Below are 23653 nucleotides of genomic sequence, written 5' to 3' on the forward strand. Positions count from 1 at the left end.
TCCTCTTTAATAAAGAAGCGGCCCACCCCCTGTCCCCCCTGCCATTTACCTCGGATTTGTGCGCTGAATGCCATAAATGTAAATCAATCTAGATGAGAAAGAGTCGCATTGAAAGAGCGGAGAAATTTCATCTGGGAAAAAGGAGACAAACGTAGGAGGGGCCCGCTCATAAAAAGCAGCTGTTTCACAGTAATCTTTTTTCGTGCCCTGTCACTCACCTTTTCCTTTTCACTATCTCTGCTGCTCTGGGGGGGGGGGGGGGGGGGGGGGAGAAAGAAGAAACACACACTCTCTCTCTCTCTCTCTCTCTCTGCTTTTGTATTTACGTGCCATATCTTCTCTCTGCATCACACTGCGCAGCGCAGCTCGTCCAGAGAAAGAGAGGAAAAAAAGAGGGAAAGAAAGAGGGAAAGAAAGAGCGCAACAACTTGCCCGGTTTCTCTCGGACAATCCCCTTGTAGTTGCAGCAGTGAAAAGAGGAGTGCATGGATGTCAAATTGCCCTCAAAACACCATGAAAGATTGATTTGCAGCACTTTTCAAGGGCCTGACATTACTTGGAGGGGCGCTGAATGGGAAACCTGTGAGCCGGGGATGGAATAAAGATGTCCTCTCTGCTGGAAAAGAAGGAAAACTGCCCATTTAGCCGCAGTCCATCAAGCCCGAAAAATGGGCGAGAGAGGAAAAAACAGAGGAGCCGGCTGAAGAAAAGGGCCGTATATATACTCATCTAAACGTCGCCACAATGCCGCTGGGGGCTCCGAACATCCATGAATATTAAACCGCTTACCTCAACAAGGGCTTGAAAAAGTGCAGCACGTCAAAGCAGCTTTGCATTTTTTTTCTTCTTCTTCTTCTTCTTCTTCTTCTGCATGTGAACAAAGCTGCAAAGGAAAGGGGAGAGAAAAAAACCTGCTTGTTGCCATTATTTGTGATTCCCGCGCTAAGTCCTCACAAAAAAAAATAATATTAGCAGCGCGTGAATACGAAATGCATGAGAAAAAAATAAGCCCGCAACTCCCAGACTGAATGACCCAGTTCTGTGCAGAAAAAAATCTGGTGTTAATTATTTATCCTCCTGCATTTATTTGGTCACCTTCTGTTATTAACTGCTGGGAAACTGTATTTTTTTTTTTATCATTATTTGTGTTTGTCTTTGTCCAAAACGCTGATTTCAGGTGAATTGGTTCCTATAAGTGTGTGAATGTTCACATCTTCAGGGTTTCCTTTACAATAAATCATTTAAAGAGAAGAGACGAGTCAACGCCATCCGATTCTCCTTTCTTTCTTTGCTTTTTTTTTTTTTACAACCTTCGTGCGCTTTTGCGCACGTTTCACTTTGGATCCTGCGCGTTTTACATCACAGGCTGTGAATTTCGTGTTTTCTTTGTAAAAAACGTACAAATAATCAGTCATGGGCCGCTGACTGACATATTTGAAAACTGCAACTTTCATCCCCAAGGATTTATTAAACTCTATTCAAAAATCTGTACTTGTGTCGCTTTGGAAAATGACTGGGAAACGAGTTAATCATGAAAAAAGTAAATGACGAGATTAATCACGTTTATAGTTTGATATCTTATATAAATAGGAGAAATCTGCAAAAGGTTCAACAATCCACAACTTCTACGCAAACGACACCGATGTCGGTGTTGAAGTGCAACTGATCGTGTGATGCGCCTTCGTCCGCAGAGTTTGCATGTTTGTCCCTGTGAAGGTGTGTTGTTGCTCTGGAGGGGAGTTCAGTGTCCTGCCGTCACCCAAGATCCGCTGCGATCCGCTGCGATCCGCTGCGATCCGCTGCGATCCGCTGCGATCCGCTGCGATCCGCTGCGATCCGCTGCGATCCGCTGCGATCCGCTTCAGCGCCTGCATGTTGGACAAAACAGAGCAGAAGATGAGCCACAGAGCGCAATTACTTTCTTTTGTCAACCTTTTTTTTGCACTTTTACGCACGTTTTCAATCCGCTGGTTCTCAATCACAACAATCCCTGTAAGATTGGAATTTGGTGCCAAAATGTGCAGATAATTGCTAGAATAAAGTTTGCACAGCCTCACACGCCTCCTCCCTCCTTGTCTCCCTCGCTGGTTCGTCGCCGCGCGGCGGGCAGGTCCACACCGTGAGGGGTGTGTCATTAATAAGTAATTAGACAGGGGTCACACCAGCCACTTATATAAAGAGACCCCCTCAGCCAGCAGCGCAGCTTCACGAGCAGTTTGGAGGAAAGAGGAACGGACTGAGGAGCAGCTCTCTCTCTCTCTCTCTCTCTCTCGCTCTCTCGCTCGCTCTCTCTCTCTGTCAAACTTCTTTTTCCACTTGCAGCGGCACCACACTTTTGATTTCTGGAGGTTTTTCTTTCTCCCGGTATTTGTTTTTGGCATCATGGGCTCAGTGCTCCCCGCCGACGCTTTGGCCCTGAAGTCTGGATTTAAGTGTCCGGGCCGCTCGCTGTCGGATGTGATCACCTCGGACATCCTGCACAGCTTTCTGTACGGCAGGTGGAGGAACGTGCTGGGGGAACACCTGGCGGAGGAGCGGCAGAGCGCCGGCGGCGGCACCGGCACCGGCTGCAGTCCCAGGACCGCCTTCACCGCAGAGGTGCTGGCCCAGTCCTTCGCTGGAGGTAGGCTCCGAACCTTGATGGTATTTCTGCTTCTTTCACACGAGATAATCTTTGAATCCAGATTATCTCGAGTGGGAAATTTTTGTTTGAGTTTGACTGAAGTGACGTGCGTAAAAGTTGGTGCGCATTTCAGTACGACCCTCCTCATCCTCGCCGCAGAGGTTCCGGTCCAGTCCTCTGCTGGATTTGGGCCCCAAATCCTGCTGTTATTTTTTTGACTTATTTTATATAAAACAATCCTTCAATCCAGATTGTCTCATAGTGCAAGTTTGACAGTTTTAGTAAAATCGTGTGCGTAAAAGTTCGTGCGCATTCCCTCGTGTTGATTAAATCCAAATTCCACCTGTGCACGAATTAAAGAAATATACAGGAATACTTGCAATATTTTTTCCCATCATGCGTCCCTTTTCAACAATCTTCCCGTCTAATTTCCGAACTGAAAACATTTTCTTCCTGCTCTTTTCGATCTCTTCATCATTTTCTTCGTTTTTCTTAATTTTTGCCGTTTTTATTTCGATTCATTTAACGCGTTAACCCTCGCGGAGCTCCGGGACCTCGCGTTTGGAACCTTGTTAGGCGTGTAACTGCAGCTGATTGAACGACGCAATGGGCATTAAATTCATTTGGTTAACTTTGTGCTTGACCTGGGAAAGTTTCCACTTAAACCTCGGCCAGAGAAAGGTTCCCTTTCTTTCAGATGTCCCGGGTTTTTCTTTTTCTTTTTCTTTCTTTCTTTTTTTTTTTTTTTTTATCCCGCATTCATCAATCTCCGGACAGTCTCTTTTCCTCTCTTGGCAGCTATGGGGCTCCGGGGCTTTTCTCTTTCTCTCCCCTTAAAAGATTTGCTGTTCCTCGCATAATGCACCGTGAAGGCTAAATCTAATGCTATTCATTGCATGTCAACCATCTAATCGCCTTTCCATTTTTTTGTTGCAGAAATTCCTGAGTCTTTTAAACAAGTCCTCGTTTCATTCAGCGCAAATTTATTGCTACAAAGTTCTTAAAAGGATAATGAATTTGGAATTAGCCGTTTCTTTTCCAGTAAACTTTAATGAATATCACATCTGAAGCATGACGAATCGCTGGACCCCGAGCAAAAGAGGACCATTTAACCCCTGCTCACTTTTCTTCACAGCCTGAAATAAAATTAAAAAAAAAAAAGATCTTTGATTTTGACATTAAAGATTTTTTTTTCTTTCCCCCTCTTCTTTCTGCTGAGGGATGAAAATACTTTCCGAGGGGGCTTTTGCACAACAAAAAACCTTCAATTCAGCCAGATAATCGAATTAAACGGAGGATCAGGTGTAGCTTAATATTTCGTGACTAAAATAAGATCCAGTTCATTTACTGCTTTCTTCTTCTTCTTCTTCTTCTTCTTCTTCTTCTTCTATCCTGTTTCATGAGAAGCTTTTGCACTTCAGTCACCAACATCTCTGACCGCAAACTTTTTTTCCCCCTTTCATCCAAAAATCCACTTTTACGCACAGCCTGCGCGTAAAAACGCAGAGCTATTTTGCTTTCACCGCGTCTCTAACGTCTCTTTCACATGTTCTTTTTTTTTTTTTTTTTTTGTGGGGGGGCAGAGGTGCAGAAGCTGTCGAGTCTGGTGCTTCCCAGCGAGGTGATCATCGCGCAGAGCTCCATCCCGGGAGAAGGTCTGGGCATCTTCTCCAAGACCTGGATCAAAGCGGGGACCGAGATGGGCCCGTTCACCGGGAGACTCCTGTCCCCGGAGCACGTGGACATCTTCAAAAACAACAATCTGATGTGGGAGGTGAGAAGATGCGACACTTTAAACATACACGGTGGGGGGGGGGGGGGGGGGGTTCGTGTCGTGGCTCGTGAGATAGAAAGTGTTTTCTGATCGTGTTGCTCAGGTGTTTAACGAGGACGGCACCGTGCGCTACTTCATCGACGCCAGTCAGGAGGACCAGCGCAGCTGGATGACGTACATCAAGTGCGCCCGGAACGAGCAGGAGCAGAACCTGGAGGTGGTTCAGATCGGAAGCAGCATCTTCTACAAAGCTGTGGAGGTGAGAGAGAGCCCGGCGCCTCGGCGTGGCGATAAGCTGCAGAGCAGCGCCACCTGCCGGTCAGAGGAGGAGTGAGGCGGCTGCAGAGGATCACACATTAGTGTCACGTTCAAAATTCTTTATTTAGATTCTGAATAAGGACATTACAACTCAATGTAAAACTGTATTTAACTCAACAGAATGATTGAGTTTGATTACGATTCACTTGTTGTTAAAGTCTAAACTAAACTGAACATATTCACTAAACGACACACTGGAAATAGTGTATTTCGTTCTCCGCCCCACTAGTTATGTATGACGTCACATCTGCTCGTCTCCAGCAAACTGAGGAGAAAATTCATCTTGTTATACATCAGAATAGTTTTGTCATTATTCAATGTGAAATGAAATTCCTCTTAAAATTGAGATTTTGACAAATATAGATATAAAGAGAAAAATATAAAGTATAAAAAGTATAAATATGTGACGATACGTGATGATAATCATACAATTTAATGTAACTTTGCAGGAATTAGTCATGAAAATCCTCACTGTATTAAAACACACACACACACACACAAACACACACACACACACACACACACACACACACACACACACACACACACACCTTTATTCAAAATGATTTGTAAATATTTAGTGTATATGTGTGAATTTATCATTTTCTTTCATGGATGTAACTTTAGTGACGTATTGGATTTATTCTTATTTAAATGTATTTCACTTGTTTTTCACTTGGATTTATTCTCTTTCACTTTATTTTTTATCTGTAATAAGCTTAAAAATTAGAATTTCTTTCGAGAAATCATCCATCTAATGCTGATTCGTGTTGCTGTCAGGCTGTTCAGGATTAACGAAGCGCTGCTCTGCAGTAAACAGGAGTTTGGTGGAATAATAACAGTCCTGCTTTGGATAAAGGAAAAGATGTCATCTGCACTTCTTACCACAGTTTAATGCATTAACGGGGCAGATCACTAAATCTGCCTCCGACTGCTGCAGTTGGTTGTAATTCTTTATGAAGCGATGAATTAAAATGTTGACTAACTGTCTTCCTCCTCCTCTTCCTCTTCCTCTTCAGACAATCCCACCGGACCAGGAGCTTCTCGTCTGGTATGGAAACACTCACAACACGTTCCTGGGGATCCCTGGGGTCCCCGGAGTGGATGAAGAACACCAGAAGAAACTAAGAAATGGTGAGAAAACAAACAATGGAAGGGAAAAGATCACACAGTACAACGTTTTGCTTTGACGACTTTTCATGACTACAATTTGGAGTTAATTTAGCTGTTTTAGCTTTTGAAGCCATTTTAAGCCGTTTTAGCTGATTTTAACTAAATCAACGAGTTTCGACTATTGACCATTTTCTTTCTCGTCATTTTCATATTTTAACAGTTTGGCTACTTTTTTTTTTTTTTTTTAAGCATTTATTTCAAATAGTTGTTTTTTTAAGCAGCAATTTCAGCCGTTTTAGGCTTTTTCAGAAGTAATGTTAAAAGTGATTTGTCCTTTTAAACTTCTTTCCTATTTGTGTTATTTATTTTGCGCCTCCTCCTTTTGCCCTCCCTCAGAAGAAGACGGCTCCTCCTCGTGCTCCCCCTCCTCCTCCTCCTCCTCTTCCTCCTCCTCCTCCTCCTCCTCCTTGAACGCCGCCACCACCGCGGGGCGCATGCGCTGCGTCATCTGCCACCGCGGCTTCAACTCGCGCAGCAACCTGCGCTCGCACATGCGCATCCACACGCTGGACAAGCCCTTCGTGTGCCGCTTCTGCAACCGCCGCTTCAGCCAGTCGTCGACGCTGCGCAACCACGTGCGCCTGCACACCGGCGAGCGGCCCTACAAGTGCCACGTGTGCCAGAGCGCGTACTCGCAGCTGGCGGGCCTGCGGGCGCACCAGAAGAGCGCGCGCCACAAACCGGTCAACACGGGCGTGGACGCGGCCCCGCGCGTGTCCCCCCCTCCTCCCCCGCCGCCACAGCTGGCCGCCTTGCCCCACCAGATGCCCCTCGTGCACCACATCCCCACCATGGTGCTATGATGGCGCCGCGCGCGGAGCGTCCCGCTCAATGACGTCGTTGCACTTTAGATTTAGAAGCTTTTAGTGGAGGAAGATCCTCCATGGCGGGGGTCTGCAGCCTGGAGGAGCAAAACACACGTTTTCACCATTTTACAACAAATTCAATTTGTCTGGAGCCGAAAAACTTGTTATTGATCCAGAATGAAACAAAACTGTTTCCTTGATAGTTACAGCAGTTTATTTTCTTTATTTTCTTTATTTTCTTTATTTTCTTTATTTTCTTTATTTTCTTTATTTTCTTTATTTTACTTCCTTTTCCCCTTCGTCTTCTTTTTTATGAATTTTTCTTTTTCCATTTTTTCTATTATTCTCTTTATTTTCCTTTTAACTTTTAAAATGTTCTTTTCCCCAGTTTTTTTTCTTCCTTTCACTCTTTTAATCCATTTCTAAAATATATATTTTTTCCCATTTTTTTGTTTTTTGTTTTTTACTTTTTATCTTATAAATCTTTTCCCTTTTTTCTTCTTATTTTTTCTCCTTTTTTTCTTTTCCTCCGAGCTGTCTCTCTCTGACTCACCTGTTTTCCTTCTTTATCAGTTTTTGTCCTGGAGGTTTAGGCCATTACAAAAGTAAATTTAAAAAAAAATCAGTGCTGAATGCAAATAACATTAAAATAAACCCAAATGTTTCTTCACGTGACTTTATTCTGAAAGCGCCACGCGCCGCTGCAGAGGCGCTGAAGGGCCACGTGAGGCTGCAGGTTGCGGACTCCTGCTCGGAGGAGTTGATGTGATCGTTCTCACAAAGACTTAACTGGTATTTCTGAAAGATGTTTTAATGTTTGTATTCTGAGTCTTGATATATAACTTTAAAAAAAACAAAAATCATTTGATATGAGTGTGTGTGTGTGTGCGTGTGTGTGTGCGCGCGCGCGCGCGCGTCACATTGAACCTACAAATGGATATTTTGGATTATTTAGCAGCGTCACATCCTCACCAGCTCAGATTATCCCACCTGCCTCCACCCACACTGTAAAACTGAGAGTGTCACTTTAACTTTGTACAGGAAACTCCGGAGAATCGTGTAATTGTACATTTGTATTGGATGGTACTGTACATGTGAATGTAAATACATTTGTGCTTTCTTCTATTCTAAATAAATATGATATTACGTACTGTATACCTGCAGCTGTGGTCATCCTTTCGCCATCACTTTACTGCTCGTATTTTGAACAAAATCGACCATTTTTAATATTTGACTGCAGTAAAAAATACATCAAAATGAAGTTCTTTCTCTCCAATCTGAGGCTCTTCTGGTTTCTTTTGCTCCAAATCTGTTGGGATGAAGTTTAGATCCACTAACGTGGGAAACCGGTGCTAAAATCTGACTTTTAATTGTCATTTCTCATGTGTTGATTTAAAAAGAGCACATTAACATGTATTTTTTCACAAAAATAATCTAATAAAAATACACCCTTGCTTCCTTTAAAAGCATTTTTAAGGAATACTGATTCATTCATTGAGGTTACAGCCGATATTTTCTAATTCTATGTTTTGTTTCTATGAGGAGATTCTTTGCTGACCTGAATCATCCAGAAGAGTCAGAAACTGTTCAGGCACCATTAATATCAATGATCCGTCAGTCTGGGTCAGTAGGCAACTGCTTTTAACATCCATCCAACAATTAAAACACAATACAAAAGTCATTTTTTCCCCATTTATATGAATGTTTGTTGAACATAATATTTCAAGCGGTTTTAGTTTTTTTCCTCATAATTCCATCGAATATCAGAAATACAGCCTCTCAAATGAGCATAATTAATACAATCACCTCTTTTTCTTCTGGAAACGTGAGAAATCTTTCTCTTTTTAGTCGTTTTAACAGTTTTATGTGGTTTTCTGAACCATGTTCAGTTTATTGGTCATTCTAAAATCTAAATGTTTCGTTTTTATCCATTTAGTGTATCAACGATAAACCATCCTGGTCAGCATTTAAAACAATAAATCTACTGTAGTTTCTGCAATATCTTGCATTTATACAATTTAAATAATTTCAATCGGAAACATTTCTTGATCTGTTTTAAAAGTTTAGATTTATTCTCTTCAGCTTCATATCAGTTTTAGTCTCTTTCAGCTGTTTGGCTGTCTCAACCTTCTTCCTTATTTTAGAGTTATTTCAGTTGTTTATTACTTCTGACATTACTTGTCCCTAAAGGCATTTTAAACAATTTTAAAAAAGTAGTTTTTATTGTATTGTATTGTATTGTATTGTATTGTATTCTAGAAGAGAAAACTGCTGAGAGTCATCTACGGTAAGATTTACCTCATATCCTTTTTCTTGCTCCAGCACAGTATTTTCATATTTTATATTTTTTGTAATAAATGATCTTGTGTCTTTTTTACTTTTTCTTTTAATCCACCTGCTGCTTCACATTGAGGACAGATTAACTCGTTGAAAGAGGCACAGCTCCGTCTGGTGGCACATAGTGGTATTGCATCCAGATCCGCCTGGATGAGATATTTCTGCAGCACAATATCAAACGTTTTGTTTGTGATTTGAGGTTAATTTTGAATTATTCCACTCTATTATGACTCTCATAACTTATTTTTGATTTATTTAAAAAGTGCATAATGATCTGGTTTGTTGTTGCTGTGTGTTTTATAATGCTGAGAAGCTCAAATGTGATCATGTTTGTGTGACTATCATATTGCAGAAGTCCCAGTGGTCATATCAACGACTAGCATTTGTCGTATTTCTTTGTTTTCTACTTGTTTTTGAGCTTTATTATAAATAGCGAAAGAGTATAGACGGGATAGTGAAAGTTTTCCACTCTCAGGTATTTTCAGTGAGGACCCAACAATCGATGACCCAGCTCGTTAATCAGCAGGACATTTTTTATTTCAGAAGAAGAGCTGATTACATGGATCGGTGTACAGAGAGACGGACTCACTGCTGCACTCGTCAGCGGTCAGACTTCATCCCGCTTCCCAACCGGGAGTTTTCAGACAAGTCGTCATTAAAACAAGTGCAGAGCAGCTCAGACTCTGGAGGCAGAGCATCTTCTCTGTCCGGTCCGACGGGCGTCAGGGCTTTTGGCTGAACGTTGCAGCATTGCAGGGGACTGTCCACACGTTCTGCTGCCCTGCAAGAGAACAGCTTTTTAACAACAACTCCAAAATGAGTTGTTCTTTAAAAAAAAAAACAAATGGATGCAGGTTCACATTCAATCACCTCCACATCGGTTCGGGGCTCTGGGCATCTTGTCCTTCTCTGACGAGCCGAAGCAAGATAAGACCCAGTTAACAGCTCGACGCAGTCCTGAAGGAAGTCAGGCACAAATACTCTGTTACAACTTACTACGATTTTTATCTCAATAATTTAAGTAAAACAGTGAGAAATCTTTCGATTGCACAGAATCTCAAACATTTAAACTTTATTCTTTATCCTTTTAGCTGACAGGTCATGGAGAATCTAAACACACTAAAGAACACGATGAAATATCAAAATACTTCCCAAGATAAGAAGTTTTTCCAATTTGTAACCGAAGGGATTAAATAACCTGCTGGTTTTTATGACACGAGTTCTAAAAACAACCGAGGAAGCAATGAACTTCTCCACATCATTCACTATTTTGGTTTGTTTGGAGTTTCGCCCTCACTGCTGCCTAGAGATACGGTCGCCATGGAAACCTGATCTGACGCCTCTCGGGCTCAACACTTCAACACACTAACCTACACGACCTGTACACACGTCAGGACGGATGAAACCAGGTTTAAAAAACAAAACACAGAGCTTGTTTAAAGGGAAATACATGATATTTATTATTTATTTATATATTTGAAGAATATTTGAAAGAAGTATTTTGGTACAAAAGTATCGGTTCAGAAAGAAGAAGCAGTATTCCAGTATAATAAACTCACCAGAACATAAATATCACAGCATCGCTCCAATTTAGTGTTTCTCCCTGCAGTCGGTCTGATGGTGCAGCTCTGAGGCGTCCGTGTGTGTGTGTGGGTGAGTGTGTGTGTGTGTGTGTGTGTGGGTGTGTGGGTGAGTGTGTGTGTGTGTGTGTGTGTGTGGGTGGGTGTGTGTCTGAAACTCTATCATCCAATGACACAGCATTTTGTTACTCACAACAAAGGCTCCCTCTCTCTCTCTGTCACACAGACACACACACACACACACACACACACACACACACACACACACACACACACACACACACACACACACACACACACACACACTGAACATCTCATGTTCCCGCTACATAAACATTTTCCGATCATGTCACGAGTCCCACCAAAAGACAAAACAAACAGAATGGAGCGATTTCAATCTGATCAATTTGTCCCACAAACACCTTAAAGAAGTCAAGTCAACTGAACACAAATGTCCTACTGTGTTGAGATTTGGGTAAATATGCATAAAACAAATCTCGTTTCAGTAATAAAACTATTTATAAAAGAGCTACAAGATTAATAAAGTTGGTTATTTTCATTCTAGACATTTATTGTCCGTACAGCCCCGCAGTTTAACTTTGGAAATATTGTATCAGGCAAGACTTCCTGTTTGTATTTAACTGTTTGTTTTTTTTCACTTAAGAGAAGATAATAAGTGATCGTGTTAACTCGTCAGAATGCACGATCACACCATGATTTCTGCCATTCAACAGTAGTTGAGTTAGAATCATTAGCGAGATTACGATGTGATCGATGTGCTCGTGATTCGATTGCTCGTGCCTCGATGTCTGATCTGCGCTCGGCTGCTCGGGTCTGGAGCTAGCCGTTAGCTGTTAGCTCCGGCTAGCCGCTTCATGTTTCTCCCCTTCACATTTTGATCCAGCAGGTGAGTTCTCCCTTCGTGTCAGTCGCTCTGGACGAGGTCGAGCGGTTCATCACGTCCCGCGCAGGCGTTTAGTTGACCAAAGAGTTTGTTGTTGTTGAATTTTTAAACGTCGGAACAGAAAGTTGAGAGGAGACGTCAGTTCGCCGCTAGCTGCTAGCTTAGCCACTCAGCTTTCGCTCCCAACTACTTCATTTATTTTAACTTTTCACGGATATTAAGGGACTTTTAGCTCTTTAGCGTAGTTTCTTCTCCGTGGAAGGTCAGACCTGCGTGTTTTAGTGTAAACACGTTGGATTGTTGGGTAATTACATTAGATTACATTATGTTAGATTACACGACATAGATTACTTTGTTAGAGTACATTGCATATATTACATTATTTTAGATTACATTGCAGTACATTACGTAACATCACGCAATATGACATTGCAGTACAATGCAGTACACTTTTTGACGTTACACTACATTACAGTAAAATGCATCACATTACACTACATAACATTACACTACATAACATTACAGTACACTTTCTAACATGACACTACATTATAGTACAATACTTTCCATTGCACTTTATAACATTACACTACACAACACTAGAGTACATTACAATATTCTGCATTACACTACATAACATTAGGGTACGTCACATTAGATTACACTACATTACTTTGCACTGTGATGTAATATGACGTAACGTACCGTGAGTGGGCCACACGGTGGCGCAGTTCAAACTCCGGAGTTTGCATGTTCTCCCCGTGTGTGTGTGTGTGTGTGTGTGTGTGTGTGTGTGTGTGTGTGTGTGTGTGTGTGTGTGTGTGTGTGTGTGTGTGTGTGTGTGTGTGTGTGTGTGTGTGTGTGTGTGTGTGTGTGTGTGTTCAAACAGCTGCCCGGCTCAGGTTCTGTCCTGTTGCAGCCTCCTGTTATTTATAGAACTCTCCGTTTTTCAGCGGCCCAAGCTGAACAGTCCGGTAATCGATCGGTGTGTTGAAAGATCGTCATTGTTCTTCTGTGTAATCGGCGCTCTGAGTGGAAACCTTCAGCGTCTCAGGGCCGGGATGTGGTCTGACCAAACATGATGAGATGATGAGCATTGACAGAAGATGCTTTTAAGCATGTGGACCCGGTTTGGACGACATGCCGGAGTTCAAACTGAGCCTGTGACTAGAGAGGAGCAGTGATAAGGGATATCTTATCTTATCTTATCTTATCTTATCTTATCTTATCTTATCTTATCTTATCTTATCTTATCTTATCTTATCTTATCTTATCTTAACAACCGAATGAGACAGTCATTTAGATTGTTAAGCTCAGCCTGGGAATCCAGAGTGTGCTGGAGCGGCTCCCTGAAGCTTTCTGAACAGTTTCTCTAAAGCCCCCAGATCGAGTGAAAACGCATCGTTTTTTGTGTTTTCGTTTTGGAAAATATCCTTGACCAGTCCCTGGGAGGGCTGACGCCGCCCACTTTGGAAACCACAGCCGTTTATAATGTTTCAAGTAAAAATGCAAAACTTTTGTCGCCACTGAAAACCATGTTTTTTAAAATGGCTCCCAAGGTGGAGCTTTTTAAAAACACTCCCAACTTACATGGAAATTACTACTTTTCTGACACGCCGCTACTGGGCATGTGCACCACGGCCATTTTGAATACTTCTTCTGCACATGCTCAGTAGATGGAAAATAACAAGAACGGTGGCTTCTAAGGTGTCATGACTCTCAGTCCATATTCTGCTGGACTTGGCAGTTTTATTTTGACAGTCACTGTAATAACAATCCAACTTGGTAGTTTTATTTTGACAGTCACCATAATAACAATCCAACTTGGTAGTTTTATTTTGACAGTCACAGTAATAACAATCCAACTTGGTAGTTTTATTTTGACAGTCACTGTAATAACAATCCAACTTGGTAGTTTTATTTTGACAGTCACCATAACAACAAATGCAAATGAGAAAACCGCGTTGAAATGAAAATGCAAAGGCTGCGTTCACACCGCAGGTCCTGATGCTCAATTCAAATGTTTTGCTGGTGTCCAATTTCTTTGCGTGATCGTTTGAATTACATTTTAGATGCGACCTCTATCAGACTATTAGATGTGTACTAAAGAACATAAACACGATAAACACACAACTGCACAAAGTAAATAAAGTTAAAAAGGTAAGAGAGCTTGGCTCCCTAATTGGGGGATACCCGCCATATCTGGCAACACAGTTTAGCACGTAGACTCATTTTCAAGCGGTTGTTAAATACCAGCTACAGAATCTAGACAACACGAGGAGGAAAGAAGAAGGAGAATGAGGATAAAAGAGAGCACAGCTTTTATTTTGGCGGGGCCGCTTCCACCGGCGCTTATCTGTGATGTCAGTCACACGCCAATGATGAAGCAGTCGATGTAGAAAACTATCAGAATTGGTTCCACGTATGAACGAAGCCCGAGTCTGAGATGAAAAATGTTAGGGTAAACACAAGAGACGGGTGTTTTTAAGAATTATTAACTAAATTAATGACCAATGGGGAACTTTATTCACAAACTGCTGCCTGTTAACCACCATTAGATTTTACATTCAGCAGCTCTGAAGGCAGAGTTTGGATCTTTAGTGAAAAGCTTGGTGGAAACGAGCTTCGAAAGCTTCAGCTCAACACGTCCAAGCGGTTTGAGGCCCGTCGCATCACGTCGTGTTTCTGAAGCCTATGCTGGTGCTGCTCCTCGCTGCCCCTCAGGATGTCAGGATGGAGTGTGGCCCAGTTCTGCCGGACAGCCTGGTGTTGGAGATCTTCCTGCATCTGTCTCACGACGCCGTGCTGAGAGCTGGCCTGGCCTGCAGGCAGTGGCTGGCCGTCTCCAGAGATGAGTTCCTGTGGCGAGAGCTGTTCTACAGCTACTACCGCATCCCGCGCTCCGTGCCCCGACACCCAGGTACGTTCCTCTTCCACCGCACTCTGACACCCCGGCGCTCTCACGGCGTTGTCTTTGCGTGAACGGCGTGCGCCTGTGTGCAGCGGCCGTGTCATGGTGCCGGGAGTTCAAGCGTCTGTTCGACTGCATCCCCTGCGTGGAGGTGCAGACGCTGAGGGAGCACAGCGACCAGGTCCTCCACCTGGCCTTCTCCCACCGAGGACACCGCTTCTCCTCCTGCTCCAAGGACTGCACCGTGAAGGTCGGGACTCCAGAGCGTTTAATACTCACAGGAACTTTTAGCTCTTAATACTTTGGACTGTCACACAAAACAGCAGCTTTATGACAAACTCATGAATCATCAAGATAAAACTCACCTCAAACACGTATTTCATGTTTCATATGTTTATTTATATAACGTTTCTACCTGTATGAGTCAGTCAGACATATCGGTCTCTCTCCAATATAAACACACGTGAGAAAATCTAAATACTAAAAAAGCCTGCACGGTATTGAGTATTACTGTTTGTAATGAAAGAGGTTAAAGAGTAATTTACCAGATGCATTGGGTTGCCACTCAGAGAAATACCCGATGAGGTCAAATTGTGGACGTTTTTAAATTTAAACAGCTGAAATATATTTAGATTGAAATAAATTACTGAATTTTTGTCTAAAAATTTGTTAATTTTCATTTGAAACAATTAAAGTTCCATCAAGTTCCGATCTAATGTGCATAAGATGAAATATTTAAAGCTTATTTTTCTCCATATAAGTCATGAACATCACAAATACAGTATCTTGAAATATTACAGTACTTTTGTCCTTTATTGTAGCCAGAGGACATCGTGATCGCAATTAATATTTGACGTTTTAGTTGATAAGTTATAAATTATAAACGGAGCTGTGAGGAGCTATTTTAAATAATATATGGATGAAATTGTTAAAGAAACATATATCTCTTAGGAAACATCCACAGGCTTATCAAGGTTTACATAAATAAAGTTTAAATATTCACCTACCAAAATAAATGGATTAAATTACATAATATAAATACATTAAACGCACAACAATATCCACGTGTAACATGACAGGTCCTGAAGTTTACTTTAATAAAAGTTATCTGTTTTACGCACACGCCATATGTTTAACAGTTTTAAGAAACATTTTCCTCCAATTTCAGTGACGTATTAAAAAAAACGCGCCGCTCTGCTTCCCCCCCGTCTTCCCCCCGTCTTCCCCCCGTCTTCCCCCCCGTCTTCCCCCCGTCTTCCCCCCCGTCTTCCCCCCGTCTTCCCCCCGTCTTCCCCCCGTCTTCCCCCCCGTCTTCCCCCCCGTCTTCCCCCCCGCTGCAGCTGTGGGACACGGAGCGTCCGGACGGGAACATCTCGCTGGTGCACAGCTCCAGCATGCGGCAGTTTAACTGGGGATACACACAGTTCTCACAGTTCAACGCAGACGACAGCCTGCTGCTCGTGTCCGGCGTCTACCTGGGACCTCACCACTCCTCCTCGGGGGAAATCGCCGTCATCAGTCTGGGTAGGAACCAGAAAACCTCTTTTTCCTGGGGACGTCTCCCACAGAGCAGCTGTTGGTGGTAATGTGATTAAAAACTACATCACATGTTTATGGATGAGGAAGGCAGATGATGGACTTAAGATTAACATTTTTCTACTTTAAAGTTGAGCTGGAACAAAAAAAACAAAAAACCCAGCATCTTTTCAAGTTTTTACGTCAAGAGAAAATCATCTGTGCATCGAGAAAACTAGGAGGTGTCATGTTGTACCACTAGGTGGTGTAGTGAGTCAATCTACCATCCAGTACACATTTCAGTTCAGGGGCCCAGTTTCATCTCCAGCGTTTCAGACCAGTAAAATAGTACCATAATAACTTAGAAATAAACACTTTAAAGTTTTTCCTGCTTGTGTTGCAGAGTTTACTTCATAAAAATGTCAATTTTCTACAGAAAATATCTACAATCTCAACAGAAAGCCAATTTGAATGAAACCGGGCCTCATGTTTGAGACCCTGATCTAGTTTATAATAGAAGAAAAGGCTTCAGACGCTGGCGTGTGTGATGATTTCTGAAGGAGTAAAAACAAACTTGTAGGACGCTGACTCCTCTCTGTTGCCTTCGATCGTCTATTCATGTTATGAGTCTATATAAAGGCGCTAATAGGAAACAAATCAAGCTGAATGAAAAAATAAAAGTCTTATTACTCTGTAGGTTTGTAAGATGTTTTTTTAAATTATTGCTGCTGTGAAGTACAATCAAATCATCTGATTACATTGATCTCATTACTCCCGGTTATTGGATTTTTTATAGTTTTGCACAAATTCCTAATTTGTGACACTTGCCCATAAAGCAGGTCAGTCATACCGTGAAACTTTACGTCAGCATGTTGTGAGAAGATCAACTTGGTGGAATCTAGAGGCGGCCGCCTGTATTTAGGCTGTCGTCGGCGTTTGTTGACACGAGGCTTGAATTCACTGGGAAAAACACGCGTCAGCATTTATCTGTGAAGTCAAGCAGCCACATGAAGGTTTGATTTGGATTCTTTTGTATGTGAAGAACCCCGCCGACATGTTGAAGTTCAGATTCTGACATGAGAAGAAACACTTTTTTTAAAATCTGTTGTGATTTTCATTCATTCCCTCGTGAAGAAAAGTTTTGAGTTTCCTGCTTGTTCTCTGAAATCATCGTTAAATGTCGGTTTTGGTTGTCGGACCCGACCTGAGACGTGATTCTGCTTCGTGCAGAGAATTACACGCTGCTGTCGCGGGTCCGGAACAAACCGTACGACGTGTTCGGCTGCTGGCTGAACGAGACGCACCTGATCTCCGGGAACCTGCACTGGATCGGCAACATGACGTCCTGCTCGGTGCTCTGGCTCAACAAGGCCTTCCAGGTGAACGCCATGGCGTGTAATCCGATTACTGACCATTCCACGTGTGAAATGTGTGACGGCGGGTCCCGTTTCACTCAACAGGACGTCGAATCGGAGAACGTCAACGTGGTGAAGCGCCTCTTCAAGATCCAGAACATCAACGCCAGCACCATCCGCACCGTCATGGTGGCGCACTGCCGTCGCCACGACAACCCCGACCTGCTGCTGGACTACGAGGCGCAGTCGCTGGCCCGCCGGCAGAAGGGCCAGCAGCAGACGCAGCACCAGCCGCTCCTCTTCGACCTGGGCAGCGAGGACGAGGAGGAGGAGGAGGCGGCGGCGGTGGCGGCGGGCGACAGGGAGGAAGACAAGTGTCACCCGGAGGCGAAGGCCAACGCCCTCTCCTACCCCCGACTCCCGCAGCCCCCCACCCCGGGCCTGGAGCAAGTGATGCACGTGAGCCGGGGCGGGATGCTCTGAAGTTTGGCTCAGTTTTTTACATTTCTTTTGTATTCGACATGTCTGGTGTGTTTCAGAGCCGTACGAACGTCGGCGCCATGGAGCTGCAGATCGAGACGCACGTGGCTAAAGTGATGGGCCGAGCGCACACCAAGCCCCCCGACTGCAGTCTCATCGAGCCCCCCGGGCCCGAGGACGGAGAGGACAAAACCTATTTACTCTTCACCACCGGCAGCCTTACGTACTCCCCCCACCAGATCGGTAAGGTCGCCTCCGTCCTCCTCGTCCTCCTCGTCCTCGCCCACACACGGCTCCTCTGATTGGTCGACTTCCTGCTTGTTCTGAAGGCATCAAGCGAATCAAGCCCGACCAGATGACCACCTCAGGTCCGGTACTCGGGGAGGAGCGAAGTTCAGACGAGTTCTTTGATTCCCTGGACCACGTCATCGACATCCACGGACATATTATCGGCATGGGCCTCTCTCCAGACCACAGGTAGAGTTAAAGACGCTTTCTAACCACTGCATGGAGCAGAGTGCTCTTAAGAGTACTCTAAAGTTCTTAAGAGTACTCTAAAGTTCTTAAGAGTAGCATCACAACAGAAGACTGAGCGTCGAGCTGAGGTACCAGTGACGGGTAACAGACGAGCCCATGTGGGTCGGTTTGGGGAGTGAGGTTATGAAATGAACTGAAAAGTGTGATTCTCTGTGTTTTCAAAAAGAGTTTAAGATGTAAAAGAGTTAAAAGTTATCCTGTGAATTGTTAATTTGATGTCGGCTTATTATCCAAAAAGTGATTGGGATCCTTTGATGGTCCCGGATCGGCAAAATAAGCTGCAGGCTTCAGCCGATTCCTTTTTTCGGTTGCTGGACAGTGGATTTTTTTGTAAGAATGTTTTTACTGAACTGAAACTAACTAAAAACAACAAAGTAAAACTAAACGTCTGGAAGCTCCTCCTCTGGCTTTATAATAAGAGTTCACACCTTTAGTCTCCTGCTCTCATGCATACATTTCATTTTGTTCATAATCTCTTCTCCGTCAGATATTTGTACGTGAACAGCCGGGCGTGGCCGGCCGGCTGCGTCATCTCCGACCCCATGTCTCCGCCTCCCATCGCCGAGGAGATCGACCTGCACGTCATCGACCTGAAGAGTCTGAGGGAGGAGAGGAGGAGCCTGCGAGCTCACCGCGCCTTCACGCCCAACGACGAGTGCTTCTTCATCTTCCTGGACGTCAGCAGAGACTTTGTGGCCAGGTGTGTTCTCCGCAGCTTTTAACTGCACAGCTTTTACCTCCGCAACTTTTACCTCTGCAGCTTTTAACTGCACTGCTTTTACCTCCACAACTTTTACCTCTGCAGCTTTTAACTGCACTGCTTTTACCTCCGCAACTTTTACCTCTGCAGCTTTTAACTGCACTGCTTTTACCGCCGCAACTTTTACCTCTGGAGCTTTTAACTGCACTGCTTTTACCTCCGCAACTTTTACCTCCGCAGCTCTTACCTCCGCAGCTTTTACCTCAGCGGCTTTATTTAGTCAATCTTTGTTGGTGGATTCTCCATAACTGCTGGTTTTTGAAACACAAAAGCATTAAAACATTCATTTCTCAGCTCTTTTTGACTTTGAAAAGTGTGAAAGTTGTTAAAATGTCTGACAATAATGCAGATTGAGACATTTCTGTCACTTTTCCAACATTCATCCATAAATACATCAATCATACATGATCTATCTAATGATCCTGACAAGAGCCACAGCCCACCACAGTGGTAAGAAAATAAAGAAAAACTATTTGGCCCCATTTTCATCACATTTCAAGTGAAAACTTGTTTTTAGTTTCAGTTTCAGAAAAGTTTTGCAATATGGCAACATTTTAAAAATGATATCCAGAAACACTGAAAACGATATAGAATAAAAACTATAAAAAACACGTGTTAGTTAAAGTGTGAAAAACTATTCAACTGAATCAAAGCAACCAAATCTCACACCGTTTGACCCCGCAGTGGCGCCGAGGACAAGCACGGCTACATCTGGGACCGCCACTACAACATCTGCCTGGCGCGCCTGGCGCACGACGACGTGGTGAACTCGGTGGCGTTCAGCCCGGCCGACCAGGAGCTGCTGCTGTCCGCCAGCGACGACTCCACCATCAAGGTGTGGCGCTCGCCGCGCATGGTGCGCCTGGCGCAGGCCCCCGCCCGGCCGCCGCGGCCCCGCAACCTGCTGCCGTCCTGGCTGAGCCGCAGCAAGATCTCCACGGCCGCCGGCAGCGTCAACGGGAAGCCGTGAGAGAGAAGAAACAACAACAACAACAACAACAACAACAACAAAACACTGACGCCATTTTTTCCCCTCCTCTGTGGTTTGAATGCAAACACACTCCATGTTACACGTGCAGCGTGGCGCCGGGCGGTCGCTTCGCCCGCCTGGGAGTCCCAGAGGCGACTCAGGGTTCAGACACCACACGGGGGCGCCGTTGCACCCATGACTGCAAGCTCAGTGGTTCCACGGCAGGACTCACGAGGTGTGTTCTCACAGGTAGAGAGACGAGTAGAAACCTTCATGCACAAGGATGTAAAAACGGTTCATTTAGTTTTTTTTTAGTTTTTTTTTAAACGTGTGAGCAGATCTGAGCAGGAGGTGGAAACGTCACGTCCTCCTTCAGGGACAAACTGCTGCAGCACACAAATCTTGTTTGATGTCTTCAGTACAAAAGTGCCCCGATAAACCCAGTTCTCTCAGAGAAAAGGAGAAAGAAATGGTTTGATGTCGTCGGCCTCGTTTCTCCTGTTGACCCATCGTGTCTGTCGAGGAGCGGTCAGCTGGAAGCATGACTGTCGTCTGTGGTGGGACCTCCAGTGTTTTATGTAGATATATTTAAAAACCCTCCAGTCGTAGCACTAAGCTGCTCCCTTTAATTTAGTCCAATCTGAAAAAATGCTTGGAACTTTAGAAATTTTAGGAAAAAACAATTATGAAAACAAAAAAACTTGTTTTTCCTTCTCATAATGACACATGACTGAAGGTTTGCTTGATTTATTATGAGGCTTTTAGCAGCAGAATGACTTGAAGCTGGAATGAGATACGTGTGTGTATTTGTTGTAAAACTATTGCGTGTGTGTTTCCAGGAGCTGTAAATGTCTCTGGGCTCAGTGCGTCTCGCACGACGACGCCTCTCTGGGGACCGATGGTGGGATCGGAGGACAAAATCCTTTTCGTGTTTTTAGAAAATAAAATTCCATCATGTCTGCAGTATCCACCGGAAGCAGAAGTTCATTGACTTTCTCGTCTTGCATATCATTGATCGATGTGCACGTCCATAATGATAAAATTCACGATTCACAAGTTTTAATGCAAACATGAAAACCTCTTTTTTTAACTATGTTCTACTGGTGTATAACTCATGAAAATCAAAACCGATAAAAACATTTGATCTGAAATCCATATTATAATTAAATATGAAAAATAAAACATGCTTTCATCCTGTTTGTTTCCTTGTAGATATATCAGGCAAGTAATTATTTTTTTTAATCGTATCCAGAAAAGAAGCAACACCCTGGCAGTCCATACTGAGGGCTAATAAGACACATAAGTCTCATTACTCACAAGTCATTCTGCTGCTGCTGTTTTTAGCCTCCTATTTCTAAACTGAATTTCCGTCCTTGTTGAAGTATAAAATCCCAGATATTTGTGGTGTTCCGACCCCGTTTGAACATTGTAGTTCTCCTCTATCTAATTTTGAATTTGTCACGTCACAACCCCTCCACGCATCACATTTTATCCTCAAAGATTTTGTCTTCTTTTTAATGTGCACATTGGTGATGTTACATGACTTATTTATGCCGTTTAAACCTGTGAGGATGGTTGACGCGTTGTCTGGAAGACACGATTATGCTTTTGTTCGTTTTTAAACGATGGCACAAATTTACCATTTGTTAAGACATTGACCTGCTGTATTTGAAATAAACACCATGAGTGAATTGGCAGCGTGTGTGAAGATGTGAATGAATTAGGTGTATTTATTTCATACATGTAGAAACAGAACATATCTCTATGGACGTTAAAAGAAGAAAGTCTCACTGACATGGCCACCATCTTGGATGAGGACACCATCCTTCTGGCTTTGTGGGTTGGAAACTGCAGGTTTCAGAAAAGTGAGACTCCATTGGCCGCCATCTTGGATGAGGATTTGCTTGGTCTCCAATACTTCCCCTTGTGTTAAGGAGTTGTGACAAAAGAAAATGCATGCAGGTATGTTATGTAATAATCGACCGTTCATACAATAACACTGCAAGGCCCAGTTCACGTTTTAAGTAAAAACATCGTTTTTGCTATTTCATTTCAGAAAAGTTTTGTGTTTACATAGCAACTTTTTGAAACCAATGTCTGTTTATACGTAAACAGAGGAAAAGCTGAAACTATGTAGTTTTCATGTTGGGCCATAAGTGAGTGGTTGTTTTTGTAATAAAACCACACACACACACCTGCAGAGAACAACATTCTATAAACATGAACAATGGGAGAATGCGGACATTCCAGTGGACAGACGATCAAGTTGGATTGTTATTAAGGTGACTGTCAAAATAAAAGTACCATCTTGGATTGTTATTACGGTGGCTGTCAAAATAAAAGTACCAAGTATCAGGAGACTATGGACTAGAAGTAATAACAGTGCCACAGACGCGTGGAGCGAAATCTCAGCAGCGGATTGGCCAATCATTGTGATTGACAACGCTATTGATCCGTCAGAGCCAATAGAATCGAGTGGTGAAACCCTAATCCCGCCCACCAACACCATTGGCTAATTACAAAGAAGTGAACACACTGTGAGCCAATGAAACCAGCCGCTGACTGCAGCGGTCTCTGCGAAAAAAGGAAAAAAATTTGGAATTAAACTTTCAAAGTTTTGGACATAAAACTGGCACATTGGACAAACTAAAATCAGCTTTTATTATTGTAAAATATGACGTTTCATCACAAAACAGCAAAGGTAAGACTGATTTTTCGTTTCTTGCTGTAAAGTAGTGTTTTTTTTTACTTTTTGTTTTTTTGTCTTCTTTGGCCTCTGGTTCATTGAGTTCTGGTCGTAGCGCCACACACCTGATATTTCTGGAATCGTCACCGTTTCTTCTTTCATTTGACACCTCGGTTGTACGTGTAGCGGGACGGAGCAGAACACGAGCGACGGAAATGTGGCGAGACGTTTGACAGGTTTAGATGTTTTGCAATATGACCGCGACGCGTGACGTCATCACTACTGGACGTTTAAACGTGACCCAGCGTGTGTAATTTCTATTCGTGTGTGGACGTGATACTGAAACCCTTCAACGGATGAATTTTCATGTTCACAGAAACGCTCTAGATTCATGAGTTCATCCGCAGACTTTTCAGCAAACAAATTCAAGGTTTGGAAACGTGAAACGAGAAATGAACTTTCTCCTCTGAGTTATTCTTTTACCAACTCGACCTCTCACATGTTATTTCAAACTAGATGTTTAACTTGCTTGTTTTAAAAAAACTTTTTAAAGAAAGATTCTATTCTAATTGACCTTTTATTTGTTTCCTGTTTTGCGTGTGGTTCTTCTGACTCAGTTCAGACACTGAGGCGTCAACCTGAAACAACACAACAGGAAGTCAGTCTAACGTCTGTGGCCTCATTTATAATAAACCGATTGTTAACGTCAACAGTGTGAACGTCACTGAAATCAACCACAACCAAACACCTCCAAAGAGTGAAGCGTGTCAAATGATAAGAAGAAGATCTGGGCCATGACCAGGTACTATACCAGTCATCAGATCCCCGAAAGCAAAACAAGAAACTCTGCATGCATGGAGGGTTTCAGCATCCAAACACATGAGATGAAAGAGAAGAGCGAGGCCGAGGACATCCAAGATGAAT

The 23653-nt window shown here is 43.3% G+C and overlaps 2 protein-coding genes and 1 long non-coding RNA gene across 3 annotated transcripts; 2 read left to right on the top strand and 1 right to left on the bottom strand.

Annotated features, from left to right (window-relative positions):
* Positions 1 to 2382: 2382 nt before the first annotated feature.
* prdm12a (PR domain containing 12a) lies at positions 2383 to 6691 on the top strand (the record flags this gene model as incomplete). Its single annotated transcript, XM_080476729.1, has 5 exons — positions 2383 to 2623; positions 4207 to 4397; positions 4501 to 4656; positions 5735 to 5849; positions 6225 to 6691. The coding sequence occupies 5 exons, from the start codon at positions 2383 to 2385 to the stop codon at positions 6689 to 6691; spliced, it is 1170 nt and encodes a 389-aa protein (XP_080332855.1).
* A 2844-nt stretch (positions 6692 to 9535) lies between these two features.
* LOC308118169 lies at positions 9536 to 10819 on the bottom strand. Its single transcript, XR_013935869.1, has 3 exons — positions 10591 to 10819; positions 9902 to 9988; positions 9536 to 9812 (listed from the first exon to the last, which is right to left on the bottom strand). It is a non-coding gene; the product is annotated as an uncharacterized lncRNA (long non-coding RNA).
* A 629-nt stretch (positions 10820 to 11448) lies between these two features.
* fbxw5 (F-box and WD repeat domain containing 5) lies at positions 11449 to 21740 on the top strand. The gene is made up of 10 exons (XM_080477198.1): positions 11449 to 11518; positions 14240 to 14435; positions 14519 to 14676; positions 15767 to 15950; positions 17172 to 17320; positions 17402 to 17755; positions 17836 to 18019; positions 18106 to 18253; positions 18801 to 19013; positions 19758 to 21740. Exons 2-10 carry the CDS (start codon positions 14249 to 14251, stop codon positions 20041 to 20043), a joined length of 1863 nt encoding a protein of 620 aa, XP_080333324.1. The 5' UTR covers positions 11449 to 11518; positions 14240 to 14248; the 3' UTR covers positions 20044 to 21740.
* The last annotated feature ends 1913 nt before the right edge of the window (positions 21741 to 23653 follow it).

The sequence above is a fragment of the Lipophrys pholis genome, assembly GCF_963383615.2.
Source record: "Lipophrys pholis genome assembly, chromosome: 12".
NCBI lineage: Eukaryota > Metazoa > Chordata > Actinopteri > Blenniiformes > Blenniidae > Lipophrys > Lipophrys pholis.